This window comes from Phocoena sinus, chromosome 1, assembly GCF_008692025.1.
Source record: "Phocoena sinus isolate mPhoSin1 chromosome 1, mPhoSin1.pri, whole genome shotgun sequence".
NCBI classification, from domain to species: Eukaryota; Metazoa; Chordata; class Mammalia; order Artiodactyla; family Phocoenidae; genus Phocoena; species Phocoena sinus.
The window spans coordinates 164036345-164054385 of NC_045763.1; the positions used below are offsets into that span (position 1 = coordinate 164036345).

The window sequence follows — 18041 nt, forward strand, 5'->3', positions numbered from 1 at the left end:
AGTAATGCGCGTCACAGGGTGGGAGAGGAAGCAGCAAGGTGGCGGTGTTTTTATCCTGATCTAATCGTCCCAAGTATCTAGTTTTTGTTTTGTTAAGATTCTAAGTCAAGATTAACTTTACATTCGCAAACGGTGCGCCTGGAACGCCTAGAATCTGACAACCAAAACCGGCTACAAACAGATGCGTGGAGCCAGGCGCCCGCACTAACCTCCCCGCAGCCGCCTATGCGCTTCGCCTCACAGTTGGGAACAATAAAGTTGAGCGTGTTCAAACGGGTCCTTGTCTTCCAGGGCCTCTCGGACAAGCCTGTAAGATAAGACTCCTAGAAACTCCCTACTGCTTTCAAGTCTTCTCCGTGTGTTTTCGGTAGTTTTTTTTCCTCACTCGCCATACAAAACTCCTGAGGGGAACGGCACGGGCTAGGCCGGCTTGGGGAGCATTTCTGGGGGAAGCCGGCCCGGCGTTCGCCGCGGGCAGCCTCGGGGAGGCCCTCGGTTCACGTGAAGCCCAGGCTGCGGCGACGGAAGCAGAAGCGATGAAGCCCAGGCCCGCGAGGTTTGTGGATAATAAGCTGAAGCAGCGCGTCATCCAGGTGTGTATCCCGAACGGCCAGGCCTCACAGTGGTCCGCGTTCGGTGCCCAGGGTCACCGCAGGCCCCTTCTCGGGGGGCTCCCAGCTCGAACCCGATTAGCCGCCTGCTCTAGTCTGGGTGCGGGCGTGGGGCTGTTGACAACTCCGCTTCTTTGCGAGCGGTTCGAGGCCTTCCCTTCTCACTGTGGGTCGGGGTTTCACGGAGCAGCCCGAGACCGTGGGAGGCTGCGGCTTGGTGGGGCCCAGCCCGGATCTGCTTGACCTCAGTGCAGATCAGCAAGGAGAGTGCAGATGGCCTTTGAGTTTAAATCTTCCTGTCTTGTGAAGTAGGGACGGAAACATTCTTCGAAAGCCCGTGTGGGCGAAGCGCTTTGGGAGCCATGAAGAATACGTTAATTTCCATTCTCAGGAAATTTGGGGTCAGGTTGGGACACAGTAAAAACAGGTACTCTGGATCTGACTTTATAATGGGCACTTTACCTACGGTTTTTTTTTCATTTTCATAATCACCAGTGGAATGCATTGTGTGGTAAATGTCTCGGAATGGTATAGTCAGCACGCAATCTTAGTTAGAAAGAGAGACAGATACTTTAAGAGCTATATACTCTCCTTCTGTCTCTTTTACTTTTCCGGCCACTGTACAGTCTCCTTTTTGGATCTGTCTCTTCCTACCATCTGTAGGAAGTGCCTTTGAGCACCTGTGCTCTTACCTTCTCTTTCGTTATCCTCGTACTTCTCTCTTATCCATCCACACTTCTAGGTGATCTCATGCAGTCTAGTACCTTTAAATACTATTTACACATTCATGACTTCTAAATTTATATTATAATCCAATGCAGATTTTATCTTGAATTCCAGATTGATACATCTAGCTGCCTACTCACCATCTCCTCTTGAGTGTCTGATAGATATTTCAACTTAACGTATCCAAACTAAACTTTTGATATTCTCCTCCAAACCTGTCCTTTCTTAGTGTTCTTTATCTCAGTAAATAACATCCATTTGTTAAGGCCAAAAACCTTAAGACTCATTCTGACTTTTGCTTCCTGTAACCAATTAATCAGCAACCTATTTGGCTTTACCTTCAAAATATATTTCAAACCTAACCACTTTTTACCATCTCCTCCAACATGCTAGTTCATACCACACTCCCTATTAGAGTATTGGAGTAGCTTCCTAATTGATCTCTCTGATTCTGGTTTTACTTAAAGTCTGTTCCCCACAGAGCAGCCAGGAAGATCCTTTTAGAGGGAAAATTGGAGTTTGCCGGGGCCCTGCTCAAAACCCTGTGGTGGACTTTCAGACGTTTGGAGTAAAATCCATCCGAAATAGCCCTATGTACTTTGGCTCCATCTACCTTTTTGTCCCTTTTGATCTCTCCCTTGATTACATTGTCTTACATACACGGACCCTCTCAAACATGCCAAGCACAGGACTTTCGCTGTTGTAGTTCACTCCGTCTCAGTTACTCTTCCGCTGGATGTTTGCACAACTTGCTCCTTCACTTTATTCAGGTCTCTGAGCAGTGACTCCTAATGGCTAAATCCAGTGGCCTCTTCTCAGTCCTTGCCACACTTGACTGCTCTTCAGCATTTGACATTAGCAGTTTTCCTCTCTTGCTTTTACTTTGGTTCATTATAAAAGTGGTAGGTTCTTATGGTTTAAAATAAAACCATAAGAGGGAGGGTATAAAATGAAAAGAAAGAATTCCTTTCATCTCCACTGCATTTCTCCACAGGTAATCAGGGAGAGTTTCTGTTGTATCTTTCTTAAAATTTTGTATGCATATATGCACTTATAGATGTATTAATTTTTGGTAATCACACACATGGGCTCATCTGCATCTATTCTGCTGCCTGCTTGTTTCACTTAGCAGTATGTTTTAGACATCTTCCCACAAGTAGTACACTTGCCTCCTTTTAACTAGCATATTAGTTATCTATTGCTGTATAACAAATTACTCTAAGACTTAGCAGATTAAAGTGGTTTTAGTTCTGTTGCGTTTTAGTTTGCAGTGGGTATGAGATATACATGTATATGTATAATTCAAGATTAACTGTGGTAAATGACAGCATGTTATAGAAGTTCAGAGAAGGGGAAGATTAACAAGAACGGTCCAGCTGTGGATACCTAGTCTCTTGTCATTGGAGGCATTTATGCAGAGACTGTTCTTATGTGTTAGGGATCCTTGAGAAGAAATTGCTGTATGAAATGGGGAACCTAGACTGGATAACTAGCAAGTAGTGAAACTTGAGAGTTGATGGTTAGACATTCCAGGTTTGAAATCTGGCCGTGTAACTTACGTGCTGGTGAGCAAGTAACTAACCTTTTAAAGCCTCCTATAAAACGGGGGGAGATTGACATCTACCTCATAGCATTGTGAGTACTAAAAGAGATAATGTGTAAAAGGCCCCTAGAACAGGTTTACCAGGCCCTTAGTTTCTTAGTAATTTTTTTCACGGTACTCCTAGGCCCAAAGTAATACCTAATGGGTTTGTTTATTAAGTAGTTAGGTTCAAGCAACTTAATAACTATTTAGTCCAAATAACTTATTAGCTTTTTGAACAAATAATACAAAAAGTGCAAGGAAAGTTAATGCATTTGTATTTCATTCTTAAAATAACCACAGTTATTTACTAGTGGGATTTGTGAGTCCATTGGGCACAGCACAACTTCTCATACCTTCGGATCAGATTGACACCGCTCCTCTCATTTCGTGTTCCACCTTGATTTTTTCTTTTCTTTTTTAAAATTAATTAATTAATTTACTTTTGGCCGCATCGGGTGTTCGTTGTTGCACGTGGGCTTTCTCTAGTTGCGGCGAGCAGGGGCCACTCTTCGTTGCGGTGCGTGGGCTTCTCATTGCGGTGGCTTCTCTTGTTGCGGAGCACGGCCACTTTGATTTTTATTACAGCAAATGCTTAAAAAGCCAGTTTTGCAAAGATATGACATCATCAAAAGGTGATTTAATATTGCAGCTGTGAAAAAAAAAAAAAATATTGCAGCTGTGAATTGTCTCAGGCTGGTACAGTGGACCCTGGAACAATCCGGGGGTGTGGTGCTGACCACCTCCCCCCAACCCCACCCCTACTCAGTTGAAAATCTGTGTATAAGTGTACAGTTGGCCCTCCATGTGTGGTTCTGCGTTGACATATTCAACCAGCCCTGGGTCACCCAGTACTGTAATACGTATTTATTTTAAAAAATCTGCTGTAAGTGGACTGGTGCAGTTCAAACCCGTGCTGTTCAAGGGGCAACTGTAGTTCCTGCACTATTGGACAGATACTGAATATTACTGTTCCCTCAAATTTAAATTATCCCTCGGTGCTCTCACAAGTTGAGTGCTTTGTTCTGATATATTTGGGAACCTAGGGTATAAGAAGCCCTCACCTACTTACTGCCTTATAGCTATCCTAGTTATTATTGTTGTGTTGTCATAGTGATTAATAATGTTAATTAAATTCTTTGATTCATATTTGATAATTATTTGGTGATTTTTATTTATATTTCCAGTATACTTTATTAATGGAGAGTTTACATTAACATATGACATGTTTTAGTAGCTCAGTCGCTTACTTGTCGATTAAAGTCACTGAGTTTGAACTATTGTCTTGTATTTATCATGTTTTCTGTTTTAGTACCTCACCAGTAACCGATGTGGCAAATATGTGGACACTGGAGTCTTAGCATCCGATTTACAAAGAATGTACAGGTAAAGAAATGTAGTCTCCAGATTCTTGCTTTTCTTTCCTACCATTTTTAAAGTTTACATCCTGCCTAAATTTCCAACCGATATTAATAGCCGCTGGCAGTAGTTCACCAGTCCATACGTTTAGAATTCAGTTTATCTATACAAACATTTATCAAGCACTTGTGATATGTAAGGAGCCATCCTTGTTGCTAAGGAGAATGGCTGCTGCTTATGTTTTGGCACACGACTCTCTGGTCAGGAGTATACTGCTTTTCCTGCTTCATTAAAAAATTAAAACCGTTAGGCATGATCTCCCTCAGTCTCCTGACTATCTAAAAATGTGTAGTAGTCTTTGAGTAGTCTTTCCACTGAAGATTAAATCCTCCTTTTGTGCCTCTAATCCCACTTCTTCTGCTCTGTTGCCTCTCTAATTGTCTCTGCTTTGTGTATCTCACTATTTCTATTTTCTTGACTTCCTTAGTCTGTATATTAGTTTGCTAAGGCTGCTATAAGAAAGTATCACAGAGTAGGTGGCTTGAACAACAGAAATTTTATTCCCTAATGTTGTGGAGGCTCCAAGTCCATGATCTAGGCATTGTCAGGGTTGGTTTCTTTCGAGCTCTCTCCCTGGCTTACAGATGGCTGTCTTCTCCCTGTGTCTTCACATGGTCTTTCCTCTGTGTGTGTCTGTATCCTAATCTCTTATTCTTATAAAGACACCAGTCATGTTGGATTAGGGCCCACCCATATGACTTCATTTTACCTTATTTACCTCTTAAAAGGCCATGTCTCCGAATGCAGTCACATCCTGAGGTGCTGGGGGTTAGGACTTAAAACATACGGATTTTGGAGGGACACAGTTCAGCCCATAACACTCTGCCCTCTTGCCCCCCACATTCATGTCTTTATTGTTTGCAAATATACTCCCTCCATCCCAGCAGCCCTGGAAGTCTTAACCCTAAATCCACAGTCTCATCTGAATATCATCTAACTCAGATATGAGTGTGACCGGAAGTATGATTCCTCCTGAGGCGAAATTCCTCTCCAGCTGTGAACTTGTGAAGTCAGGCAACAAGTTATCTGTTCCCAAAATATGATGATGGGACAGGCATACGATAGACATTCTCATTCCAGAGCGGGGAAATTGGGAAGAAGAAAGGAGTCATGGTCTCAAGGAAGTCCGAAACCTAGCAGGGGAAATTCCACTAAACTTTAAGAATAATCCTCTTTGACTCAGTGCTCTGTCCTGTGGGCTCACTGGGATGACTGCCCTGCCATTTGGAACCGAGTGGGAGACTGTGCCTCTCCCTGGACCTGTGTCCTCTGGGCGCGTGGTATCAGTGGCAACCCTGACACCTTCGGAGCCTCCTTTGTAGTCATTCTTTCCTTTTTTGAAGGATAAATGTGTTCGCAGCTGCATTCCTCTTTTGGCCTGCCCTGTGGAATCCAAGAAGTCCAATGGCCTTCCTTCATTTCATCCCTTCTCTGTCTTCTTCAGTACAAGCTGGCAATGTTGCTGCTGCTATAACCCTATTTCTAATCTAGAAAAATTACAGTTGTAAAAATATAAACTCAGAAGTTGTTTGAAAATAGGGTTATGGTCAGTGTGAATACAGTGACATAATTATATATTCATGCAAATTTATGTTCTCAATTTAGATTGAGCTTAATGGGAAAATATTGGTGGAGACCACTGTACTAAACTTCTGGTTATGTTTTTCAGTATAGACTATGGTCGAAGAAAAAGAAATGCTTTTAGGATTCAGGTAGAAAAAGGTGAGTCTTTTAGTGTTAGAGGTGCATTATTAATAAAGTCATAGAAAGAATTGTTTTAGCTCATGACATTTTTCTTTTTGTTTCAGTATTTAGCATAATTAGTAGTGAGAAGGAACTTAAGGATCTACCAGAATTAGAAGATGAACATCTGGCTAAAAGAGCAAGACACGGTGAAGAGGATAATGAGTAAGGATTATAGAATGGAGACATTTTTCCTAAAACATGAACCTGATCACGTTACATTCCTACTTGTAAAACTTCAGTGGCTCTTCATTGCCAGTGAGGCCCAGCATAATACCTACCTGTCCAGACTTTTACCTCAGACCACTGAATGCTCACTGTTCCCCAGAGAGGTCAGCTTCTTTCTTTGTGCCTTTGTGTGGGTGGTTTTCTGTAGCTGGAGTGTTCATTACCCCTTTTTGAACTTTCATTCAGCCTTCAAGAGTTAGCTTTCTTTTTTGGGGTGGGGGGGTTATAACATCTTTATCAGAGTATAATTGCTTTACAATGGTGTGTTAGTTTCTGCAGGAGTCAGCTTTCAAAAACCTATGTTATTGCTTTTTCATGCCTTTTTGGACTCCTTTCTCAGCATTTCCTTAACTCCTAGTTATAGATATTTAGTGTAGCATGTCTATCATATTATATTGAGAGTATTTGTTTACGTGTTTGCGTTACTAACAGAACTGTCTCATTAGCTCTCTTTTTCTCTGCCCTAATACAATGCCACGTACATTAAAAGGTGCCAATTAATTTTGTGTTTAAGAAGTAATATCGTTGGGGCTTCCCTGGTGGTGCAGTGGTTGGGGGTCCGCCTGCTGATGCAGAGGACATGGGTTCGTGCCCCGGTCCGGGAGGATCCCACGTGCCGCCGCGCGGCTGGGCCCGTGAGCCATGGCCGCTGGGCCTGTGCGTCCGGAGCCTGTGCTCCGCAACGGGAGAGGCCATGATGGTGAGAGGCCCGCGTACTGCGAAAATAAATAAATAAATAAGTGATATTGTTGAGTTTTTTATGACTATGTTGCAGTAAAATTGACATACAGTAAGCTGTACTTTTTTTTTTAAGTTCCTTTACTCTTTTTTTTTAAATTAATTTATTTATTTTTCGCTGCTCTGGGTCTTGGTTGCTGTGTGCGGGCTTTCTCTAGTTGCGGCGAGCAGGGCTACTCTTTGTTGTGGTGCGCGGGCTTCTCATTGTGGTGGCTTCTCTTGTGGAGCACGGGCTGTAGGCATGTGGGCTTCAGTAGTTGTGGCTCGTGGGCTCTAGAGCGCAGGCTCAGTAGTTGTGGTACACGGGCTTAGTTGCTCCAAGGCATGTGGGATCTTCCCAGACCAGGCCTCGAACCTGTGTCCCCTGCATTGGCAGGCAGATTCTTAACCACTAGGCCACCAGGGAAGTCCTAAGCTGTACATTTTTAAAATGTACAATTTGTTGGGTTTTGACATGTGTATATACTCATTAAACCATCACCATAAGCAAGTTGCTGAACATATCCAACCTCACAGGTTTTTTTTTGCCCACTTGCAATTTATTTCTCCTTGCATCCCTGTTCCGAGACAGCCGTTGATTTGCTTTCTGCCACTATATGTTTACATTTTCTAGAATTTTATATAAATGGAATCATAGAGTATGTACTTTAAAAATTTGGATTCTTTCAGGATAATGATTTTGAGGTTTATCAATGTTGTGTGTATCAATATTTCATTGATTTTTATTGCTCTGTATGTATGTATATGCCACTATTTTTTTACCCATCTACCTGCTGTTGGACAGTTGGGTTGTTTCTACTTTTTGGTTATTACAGACAAAGCTACTGTGATAACTTATGTCCAGGAATTTGTGTGGAAAGTGTTTTCATTTCCCTTCGTAAATACCTGAGAGTGGAATAGCTGAGTCACCTGGTAACTGCATATTTAACTTTAAATTTATTTATTTTTGGCTGTGTTGGGTCTCTGTTGTTGCTTGTGGGCTTTCTCTAGTTGTGGCAAGCAGGAGCTACTCTTTTTTTTTTTTTTTTTTTTTTTTTTTTGCGGTATACGGGCCTCTCACTGCCGTGGCCCCTCCCGCTACAGAGCACAGGCTCCGGACGCTCAGGCCCAGCGGCCACGGCTCACGGGCCCAGCCGCTCCGCGGCATGTGGGATCCTCCCGGACCTGGGCACGAACCCACGTCCCCTGCATCGGCAGGCGAACTCCCAACCACTGCGCCACCAGGGAAGCCCCATATTTAACTTTATAAGAAACTACCAGACTGTTTCCAAAGTGTTTGTGCCATTTTACCTTTATATCAGCAGTATGTGAGAGTTCCACTAGTTCCACATATTACCAACATTTGGTATGGTCAGTTTTTAACTTTAGATAGTCTGTAAGTATAATGTTAGCTGTAGGTTTTTTAAATAGGTACCCTTTATCAGATTGAGAAAATTTCCTAATATTCCTAATTTGCTCAGAGTTTTTATCATGAATGGGTATAACATTTGTCTCATGCTTTTTATGCAGGTATTGAAAGATCTTATTATTGGCTTTCTCCCCTTATTAATTTGGTGAATTACATTGATTTTTGAGTATTAAGCCAGTCTTGCCTTCTTGGGATACACCCTACTTGGTTCTAATATAGTAGTCTTTTTATATATTTAAATTTTTTTAAAAAAATTTATTATTTTTTGGCTGCATTGGGTCTTCATTGCTGTGCGTGGGCTTTCTCTAGTTGCGGCAGGCAGGGCCTACTCTTCGTTGTGGTGCGCGTGCTTCTCTTTGCGGTGGCTTCTCTTATTGTGGAGCATGGGCTCTAGGCATGGGCTTCAGTAGTTGTGGCACGCGGGCTCAGTAGTTGTGGCGCAGGGGCTTAGTTGCTCCATGGCATGTGGGATCTTCCCAGACCAGGGATCAAACCTGAGCCCCCTGCATTGGGAGTGTGAAGTCTTATCCACTGTGCCACCAGGGAAGTCCCGATTTTTGCCAGTTTTATGGGCAAAAAAATTGATTGTATTATTTTTATTTGTAATTTTTTGAAAACTAATGAGGTTAAGTTTTTTCATGTTTCCTTTGTGAATTTCTTGTTATGGGTTTTATCTCTCATCTGAGAGCTATTTGAATTTTCCTTATTAGTTGTTAGAGCTCTTTGTATAAAATAGCACCTCTTTTTATGTGTATTACAAATGCTTGTCACAGTTTGCCATTTGCCTTTTATTTTTGTTTATGGCATCTTTTAATTAGAGGAGTTTTGTATCTTTACCCAGTCAAGTCTTTCTACCTATTTCTTTACGGTTTGTTTATGCTGATGTACTTAGAAAGACCTCTGTCACAAGAGTGTATAGAATAATTATCTATACATTTTTCTTGTGTCTTTATGGTATTTCATTTAACTCTTTATAATTAATTTTGTTAACTTATAATTAATTTTATTTGTAGGGCATGAATTGTAGAGCAAAACATTTTTTTCCAAGTATTTGAATAATCCACCTTTTTTAACTTGATTAGAAATGCCCCAGATTATACTAATTGAATTTAATGAATAACAGAAGAATTCATGTCTTAATTATAAAGGTGGGCATAGAATTTACATAAATCTTTTTACTTAGGAAAGGTCCATTTCTTGTTTATTTTCTAAAGAAACTATATTAAATGGTAACAGAGTCCTGTAGTTACTTGAAGCTATTAGATATCAGCTGTCAGTTATAATGAACTGAGATTGCAACTTCAGTTTGTAGTTACTAGGATTTATAGTTGTTTTTGGCCGTATTATATGAAAAAAACTTTGTACCTTCATTTCTCATGAATGGACTTGGAGAAGTTGCATTTGGTTACATGGCTTGGTCCTGTTGAATTTGTTACTCAAACTGCTTTATCATGGCTTGCTGGAGTATTTCTTCTACTGGCATCTCACATTCCTAAACGAGACCCTTGGATCTGATGGGAATTTGTATGTCACTTTGCTAGAATAAAGATAACCACAATTTATTAAGCGTTTACTATGTGCTAAGGACTTTGCAAGCTTTCATTTGATCCTCTGTTAAGCCAGTGAGATAGACATTATTTATTATCTCCATTTTATAGATAAGGAAGCTGAGGCTCAGAGAGGTTAAGTAGAAGCTAGTAACTTCTAGAAGCTGGAAGCTAGTAAAGCTGGATTTTGAATCCAGATTTCTCTAATTCCAAAGCCTGGACTCTCACTACCATAGTATTTTGCCTCAGTATATTTTCTTGTTTTGGGAAGTAATTTTTTTGGGATGTGGGAGAAAAGCCTTTACAATGTTTCTTTTCTTCTTTTTACTGAGGTATAATGAAAGCTATTCTGATGATGATTCAAATATGGAAGATTACCCAGATCCACAGGTAAGTCAGATATTTAATGGACCAACTTTGATTTTTAAAAAATCATTATGAATCCTTCTTAGAAAAGATCAATAAGGAATAGAATAAGAGACTTTGAACATCTTCATCAGTAAATAATTGAATATTTCTGTGTACAGCCTTGATGAACCCTTGGATTGGCCATCCTTCCAGTATTTGTGTGTATAGCCTATTATATAGTGGACAGAAGGGAAGAGAATGGCCAGAAATATGGGCAGACAAGAAAAGGACGGACAATTAATAGTAAAAATGGAGGAAAGAATACCTTTTCTGCCAAAGAGCTGGCATTGCCAATAAATAGGCTTGGATTAAAGGGAAGTATGGGAATAATATGTGAAATTATTTATAATTTTCTTTTTTTCCATTGATAATTAAGCTTTTGAATTTATTAACTAAGTCATGATGATACTGTTATATTTGATCCAGTTTTGAATTGATAGTTGATCCAACTCATTTTCATTATATTTCATTCTATTATATTTTTTAAAAACAACCATTCTTATTTGGTTTTATTTAACTGCTAATTATGAATTTGTACATTAACTTGGAGTGGAGGGGGTACATCTTTTTGAATAGTAAATGTTTGTGAATTATCCTATTGTAAACACCTGTATTTTCTGACTAGTTGTTTTGAGAAGAGGTGTTGAGAGGAAAAAGTAGAAAGCTTCTTAATATAGGTAATCAAACTTTCATGAGTACCTACTGAGTAATTTATGCTAAAATCATGTTTCTACAGTCAGCAAATCAGATGAACAGTTCCCTGCTCTCCTTATATCGGAAAGGAAATCCTGATTCTGTTTCAAGTACTCCTGACATGGAGCGAAGAGAAACCACGATTTCAACACCACGGATAACTTCCAAAACAGGCTCCATTCCTTTGAGGTCCCCTGCCAGAGGTTCTGAAGGAGGATGGTTTATTGACAAAATCCCGGGTGGGAAGAAAGACAGTTTTTTCTCAGACCTATCAGATGAGAAAAGTAATGATAAGAAGCCGATCTCTGAGATAGAGGTATTTTTCTAGTGGAATTTTAGCCCCACGTAGTTGGAGCACATTACACCCTTTTCATTGAACGTAATATCAGACAGATTCTTGTGTTTTGTAAAAGACTTAGGAACTTTGAGATACATGTAGAATTTGATCACTTCCCACTACCATCATCATTTTCATCCTAGTCCAAGCCTCTACTCTTTCTTTCTTTAACTACTGAAATAACCTTCCAACTGGAGTCTGCTTCCATTCTTGTTCCCCTAGTTTATTCTTCACACAGAGATAACTTTTTTACAAGTTAAGTCCGATCATTGTCATTCTTTTATTAAAAACTCTCCAGTGGCTTCATTCATTCTACGGTCAGAGATCTTGCAGTTGCCAGGAAAGCCCTGTATGATTTGGCTGCCCTGCTGCCCTCCTCCCCCACCTCCCAGCGTTGCTTCAGCCACAACTGGGCTGTTTGTAGAATATACCAACCAGGGGACTTCCCTGGTGGCGCAGTGGTTAAGAATCCGCCTGCCAATGCAGGGGACACAGGTTCGAGCCCTGCTCCGGGAAGATCCCACATGCCACGGAGCAGCTAAGCCCGTGTGCCACAACTATTGAGCTTGTGCTCTAGAGCCCACAAGCCACAACTACTGAAGCCCGTGTGCCTAGAGCCTGTGCTCTGCAGCAAGAGAAGCCCACAACAAAGAGTAGCCCCCGCTTGCCACAGCTAGAGAAAGCCCGCGCACGGCGACAGAGACCCAACGCCGCCATAAATAAATAGATAAATTTATTTATTTATTTTTAAAAAAAGAAAGAATATACCAAACCTTTTCTCACTTGGGGCATTCATACTTGTACTTCTGTTTAGAACATCTTTCCTGAGATTCCTGTGGCTCACTCCATCATTTCTTCACATCTCTTTTCACATGTAATCTTTGCAGAAAGGCCTTCCCTGACATGTAAACTAGCACATCATTGGATACTCTGTTTCCTAACCCTGCTTTATTTCTTTTTTTTAAAGTACTGAAAAAATTACTTATTAGTCCCTTGAGGGATTAATGACATAAATGGATACACTATGAAAATGGACAAAATAAGTAGACACTTTTTTAAAATCTTTTTAAATTGAAATATACCATATATAAAGAAAAGTAAAGCTTGATGGATTATCACAAAGCTAGCATAATTGGACATAATTCTTTTTTTTTTAATTAATTTATTTATTTTGGCTGCACCAGGTGTTAGTTACAGTATGTGGGATCTTTAGTTGTGGCATGTGGACTTCTTAGTTGCGGCATGCAGACTCTTAGTTGTGGCATGTGTGCGGGATCTAGTTCCCCGACCAGGTATTGAACCCGGGCTCCCTGCACTGGGAGCGTGGAGTCTTACCCACTGGACCACCAGGGAAGTCCCCTGGACATCATTCCTACCTTATTCTTTTAATGCATGGCAAAGAGGGGGTTTAAGGTAATCTGTCCCCCGGTAGAGTGGCTGTCTGTGCTCTGGGGCTTGCTGTCCAGTGTGGGAGATATTAGCTACATGTGGCTGTTGAGCCTTTGAAATGCGGTTAGTGCAAATGAGGAACTGAGTTTTTAATTTAAATTTAAAAACTAATAGTTCAGTTATTAGAAAACTTCTAAGTATACTTAGAATAACTTCTACTTTTTCAGCTGTAAATTATATAAAATCTAAATACAAAGTATTTCCCATGAAAATTTAGTGTATGACTTGAGATGTGCAGTAAGCATGAAGTATCCATTGGACTTTGACGACTTACTACAATGTTTTACAAAAACAATGTAAAACATCTCAATTTTTATACTGACTATATGTTGAAATAATAATGTTTTGAATATATTTGGTTAAATAAAATAGATTATTAATTTCCCCCCAAAATTATTTTCCCTTGTTTCTTTTTTCCTTTTTAAAATGTAGCTACTAGAATATTTAAAATTACATATGTGGATGGTATTATATTTCTGTTGGATGATGCTGCTTTAAGTGGTTTTCAAGCACCAAGCCCTTTGATTTGGCAAAACCTCTCCCGTACCCTTTTGAATTATTAGTGGGCCTTTTCCAAATCCATTTACTTTAGTCATTTGTGCCTAAAGAACATTATTATCGTTGGCAAGGTCAAGGGAAAAACTTGACCCTTAGATTGAATTATACTGTTTTATGGCTGTCAGAGCAGCTCTGTCATCATATTTAATTTAGTGATTGATGAGACATCAAATGAACACCAACTGTATAAAAGGCTCAGTGAGAAATAAAAGATGAACGTTAGTGTCTTAACTCCAACTCCAGAAGCACACAATTCTGTGACGGAGACATAGACAGGTGAGTTACTCAAATACAAGGCCGACTGTGGTAGGCTGTACTACAGTTGCAAATTTAGTGTTCTGAGTGTGAAGAAGAGATCAATTCTAATTAGAAGAATCAGGAAAGGAGGTTTTCAAATGTTAGGATATAAAATGAGAATTAAGGCTATGGAAAAGGACGTCCCCAGCAGAGATCAGCCTTAAGCAAATAGGTTGGGAATAGCTAACAGGTGAAAGTGCTAGGGCAGGAATGATTTTTTTAATAATGCCCATCTTTTAAAAAAATATATTGGCATTATAATTCCAAGCATGGCACATTTAAATTTCCTTCTCCCCGCCACCCCACCCCCAGAATTCAAAAGATTCTTCTCTTCTGGAGAGTAATAAAAAAAGAAAAGGCAGGCTAAACAGCAAAAGAGGCAAAAGGAAGAAAGAAGATCTTCAGGAAGTAGATGGAGAAATAGAGGCTGTCCTGCAAAAGAAAGGTGAGACGCCAGTCTTGTGGGTGGCGGCAGCTGTGTTTGCTCTGAGAGAGGCATCATGATTCCAAGCTATTTTGCATGGGGGACCTTCTGTGTGCAGAGACATCTACTAGAATTGTTTACTTAAAGATTATTCAGTATAGTTCTGATTTGCTACTGAATCACTAATCTTTTCACCTCCTTTTTTGTTTACCAGCTAAAGCCAGAGGGCTAGAATTACAGATCTCCAAGGTGAAGTTTGAAGATGTTGGAGGCAATGATACGACATTAAAAGTTAGTTCAAATTCAGAATTTCTACCTTAGATGGATATGGCCAATCAGTTATTCAAACAAAGCCTTTCTCTTTTTATCTAATAGGAACTGAGTATAGAAAAGGAAGCCAGGAAGGTGAGAAGGGCAAGCGTGGCTGTACTCTTCAGGGTAGTGAGGGATAAAAGAAACATGTCTTCAACTTTTTTCACCATTTTAATTATAGTGTACATAAGATACATGCTTTATAAGGAGTATTACTTTAACAGTTGTAAAAGTTACTATTTTTTGGTGTTTGTTTCAGTTACAATCTAGTTACTATTCATTGTATTTGCAAGGTAGATATTATTACAGCTTAGGAAATGGAAGCTCAGAGAGGGTATTGCTAAAGTCACAGGACAGGTACTAGAGCTGGGATTCAGTCTCAGGTGTAAGCCTAACGTCTGTTCTGTCTACTGTACTTTGCTGCTCCAAAGAATAGGTCGTTTCATTCCACATTGATCCTTTCTCTTTGGGGCTGTGAAGATCATCGTTCCTATTTATTCCCTAACAGGAGGTCTGCAAGATGCTCATACACATGCGTCACCCAGAGGTGTACCACCACCTGGGCGTCATACCCCCACGCGGAGTTCTTCTTCATGGACCACCTGGCTGTGGGAAGACGTTGCTTGCCCATGCAATTGCTGGGGTGAGGTTTGCTGACACTTGTTTGCTTTTGTAATTTTTGTTGTTACTCATTTTTATTTTTTCTCTTTGGTCACCTTGAACCACACTTGGCATATTCTCAGGAGGACTGATCCTTTCTTCATTTTTTTACCTCTTTTCATGCAGCTATGTGTGAGATGCTGTTTTGACGTATCCAATTATTTATATGGCAGGGGTTGGGTGGGAAGCAAAATAATACAGCTGTAAACAACTCTTTTTTTAACCACATAGTTTACATTTTAGTCACTTCTCTTTCTCTTTAAGCCAGTGGTTCTCAAGAGCAGTAAAATAAGAAAACTGAAGATTGAATTGTCCATAGAACTAAATATTCAGAATTTCCATTCAGAGTCATGTTTTTATCCTTTTTAGTGTTAAAATATCTTTTCTAAAATGGTGATAATAGGTACTCACTTGGCAAAATAAAAAACAATCTTAATTTTAGTCCCATCAGATTTCTTGGAAACTGTGTTGGATGGTAAAATGCAAAATGTCCAAGTAACTTCAGTTTGAAGAATAGTATACTATGCCAATCATTAACAGATAGTGCTCTATGAAAGCAAATTATTTTTATAGGAGAACTTGATTGATTTGCCTCATTTATTCATTTATTGAATAAATCTTTTGTGTGACTGCTGCATGCCGGACATTGAAATATAGTGATAAGTAAAACAAACTCGGTTGTTATCTTTAAGGAGTTTTTCGATCAAATATGAGAGACAGACATTAAACAGTCTTTCACACAAATAAATGTTGCTCATGATTACAATTACAGTGAGTGAGTGGGAGACAGAAGTGCAGAATGCTATGTGGTATGTTGTTGGTATGTTGTCTTAAGCCAAGTTAAGAGTTAGGATCAAAGAGAATATCATTGAGGAAGTGAAATTTCAAGATAGCCAGAAGAATAGTAGGGTTTAGGCAGGGTTGCTGCCATTTGTATTGGTGGGACAGTGGTAGTTTCTCTTCCTTTACTTTAAGAACCTGCCTCCTCTGACTAGTAACTGGATATTTCTGTGGGTTCAGGGAGGGAGAAACGCCGGTGGGGTATGTGGGAGACCACTGTGTCACACCCCCCTGCTATTTCCTTTCCAGCAGATAAATAACAGATGAAGTTGTTTTGGCTCAGCTCTAAGTGGGGGCAGACATATTTCTTAAGATTCAAGACCCTTTATTCAGAAGAGATAATAACAGTTTTATAGTGGTATCTACAGAGTAAAAACAAGTAGAAGGTATCCAGTCATAAAGAAGATGTGGCACATATATACAATGGAATATTACCTAGCCATAAAAAGAAACGAAATTGAGCTATTTGTAATGAGGTGGATAGACCTAGAGTCTGTCATACAGCGTGAAGTAAGTCAGAAAGAGAAAGACAAATACCGTATGCTAACACATATATATGGAATTTAAGAAAAAAAAATGTCATGAAGAACCTAGGGGTAAGACAGGAATAAAGACACAGACCTACTAGAGAATGGACTTGAGGATATGGGGAGGAGGAAGGGTAAGCTGTGACAAAGCGAGAGAGAGGCATGGACATATATACACTACCAAACATAAGGTAGATAGCCAGTGGGAAGCAGCCTCATAGCACAGGGAGATCATCTCGGTGCTTTGTGACCGCCTGGAGGGGTGGGATAGGGAGGGTGGGAGGGAGGGAGACGCAAGAGGGAAGAGATATGGGAACATATGTATATGTGTAACTGATTCACTTTGTTATAAAGCAGAAACTAATGCACCATTGTAAAAAAAAAAAAAGAATAAACCATTTCTCTATCACCAAAAAAAAAAAGGTATCCAGTCAAAGTGTTTGGATTAAATTTTAGATTTTTAGGTAATGTTTTTCATTGGACCAACACAAGATGAGGTTCCTCAGAAAATTGGTCATTTAAAAAATGTAATTTTGAGAGAGGGACTGAGTGAGGAAAAAGTAGGGAAGTGAAAATTTGACAATTTGGTCATTCTTTTATATATTTGTGCATAGGAACTTGACCTTCCAATATTGAAAGTAGCTGCTACAGAGATTGTATCTGGAGTATCTGGAGAATCGGAACAGAAGCTGAGAGAGCTATTTGAACAAGCTGTGGTGAGTCAGCTAATGGCTCTAATTTTAGGTGTTCAAATATAAGGCTACGTGGAAGATCCTGTTTTCTCTAACGCTGGTATTTGTTAACCTGTTCACTGGCCATTCTTTTCTTTTTTTTTTTTTCTTTTGCGGTACGCGGGCCTCTCACTGTTGTGGCCTCTCCCGTTGCGGAGCACAGGCTCCGGACGTGCAGGCTCAGCGGCCATGGCTCACGGGCCCAGCCACTCCACGGCACGTGGGACCTTCCCGGACCGGGGCACGAACCCGTGTCCCCTGCATCGGCAGGCAGACTCTCAACCACTGCACCACCAGGGAAGCCCACTGGCCATTCTTTTCTAAACATGGTAGTTTGTTACTCATGGTGGCTAAATGTTTAAAGTAGATTAACTAACATAGACTGTTGGATAAAAATAATCTGTTTAATCTGAAAATAACGTAATTGGTGAGAAGTTCTGGGCTGTCATACCCAATAGCGATATGCTGAAAGGAGATTATCTTTGTGATACTTTTTTCACTTTTACTTTCCTTAACATAGGTTTGACCGAACAACCTGTAAGCAGTGTGAACATTTTTAACATTTAAGGATTATCACATTATAAAAGCACCCATGGACATGCCAGGATAAACTCTTCTCTATTTGTATAATTGAAGCTGTGAAAAGAAAATTCTGTTACCAGAGAAAATACAGATTGGATTTTATTCTGATTATAATTCATGTTATCAAAATTTGGATGCTTAAGAACTTATGAGGAAGATGACATTTGTATCTCATGAAAGTTTTATCTTCAGTGTAGTGTTATGGTTAAATGTACTTTCAA

At 40.0% G+C, this 18041-nt stretch overlaps 1 protein-coding gene across 3 annotated transcripts in view; it reads left to right on the forward strand.

Annotated features, from left to right (window-relative positions):
* Nucleotides 1-444: 444 nt before the first annotated feature.
* NVL (nuclear VCP like) overlaps nt 445-18041 on the forward strand; it is a 103800-nt gene continuing 86203 nt past the window's right edge. For 2 of the 3 annotated variants that reach the window (XM_032635632.1, XM_032635638.1), the window contains exons 1-10: nt 445-593; nt 4232-4305; nt 6008-6060; nt 6147-6246; nt 10335-10392; nt 11147-11419; nt 14057-14189; nt 14383-14459; nt 14989-15123; nt 17122-17223. In XM_032635632.1, the coding sequence (XP_032491523.1) occupies nt 537-593; nt 4232-4305; nt 6008-6060; nt 6147-6246; nt 10335-10392; nt 11147-11419; nt 14057-14189; nt 14383-14459; nt 14989-15123; nt 17122-17223 (1062 nt within the window). In that variant the 5' untranslated portion in view covers nt 445-536. The remainder of the gene's footprint in view (nt 594-4231; nt 4306-6007; nt 6061-6146; nt 6247-10334; nt 10393-11146; nt 11420-14056; nt 14190-14382; nt 14460-14988; nt 15124-17121; nt 17224-18041) is intronic. The other variant, XM_032635645.1, reaches the window with a different exon arrangement.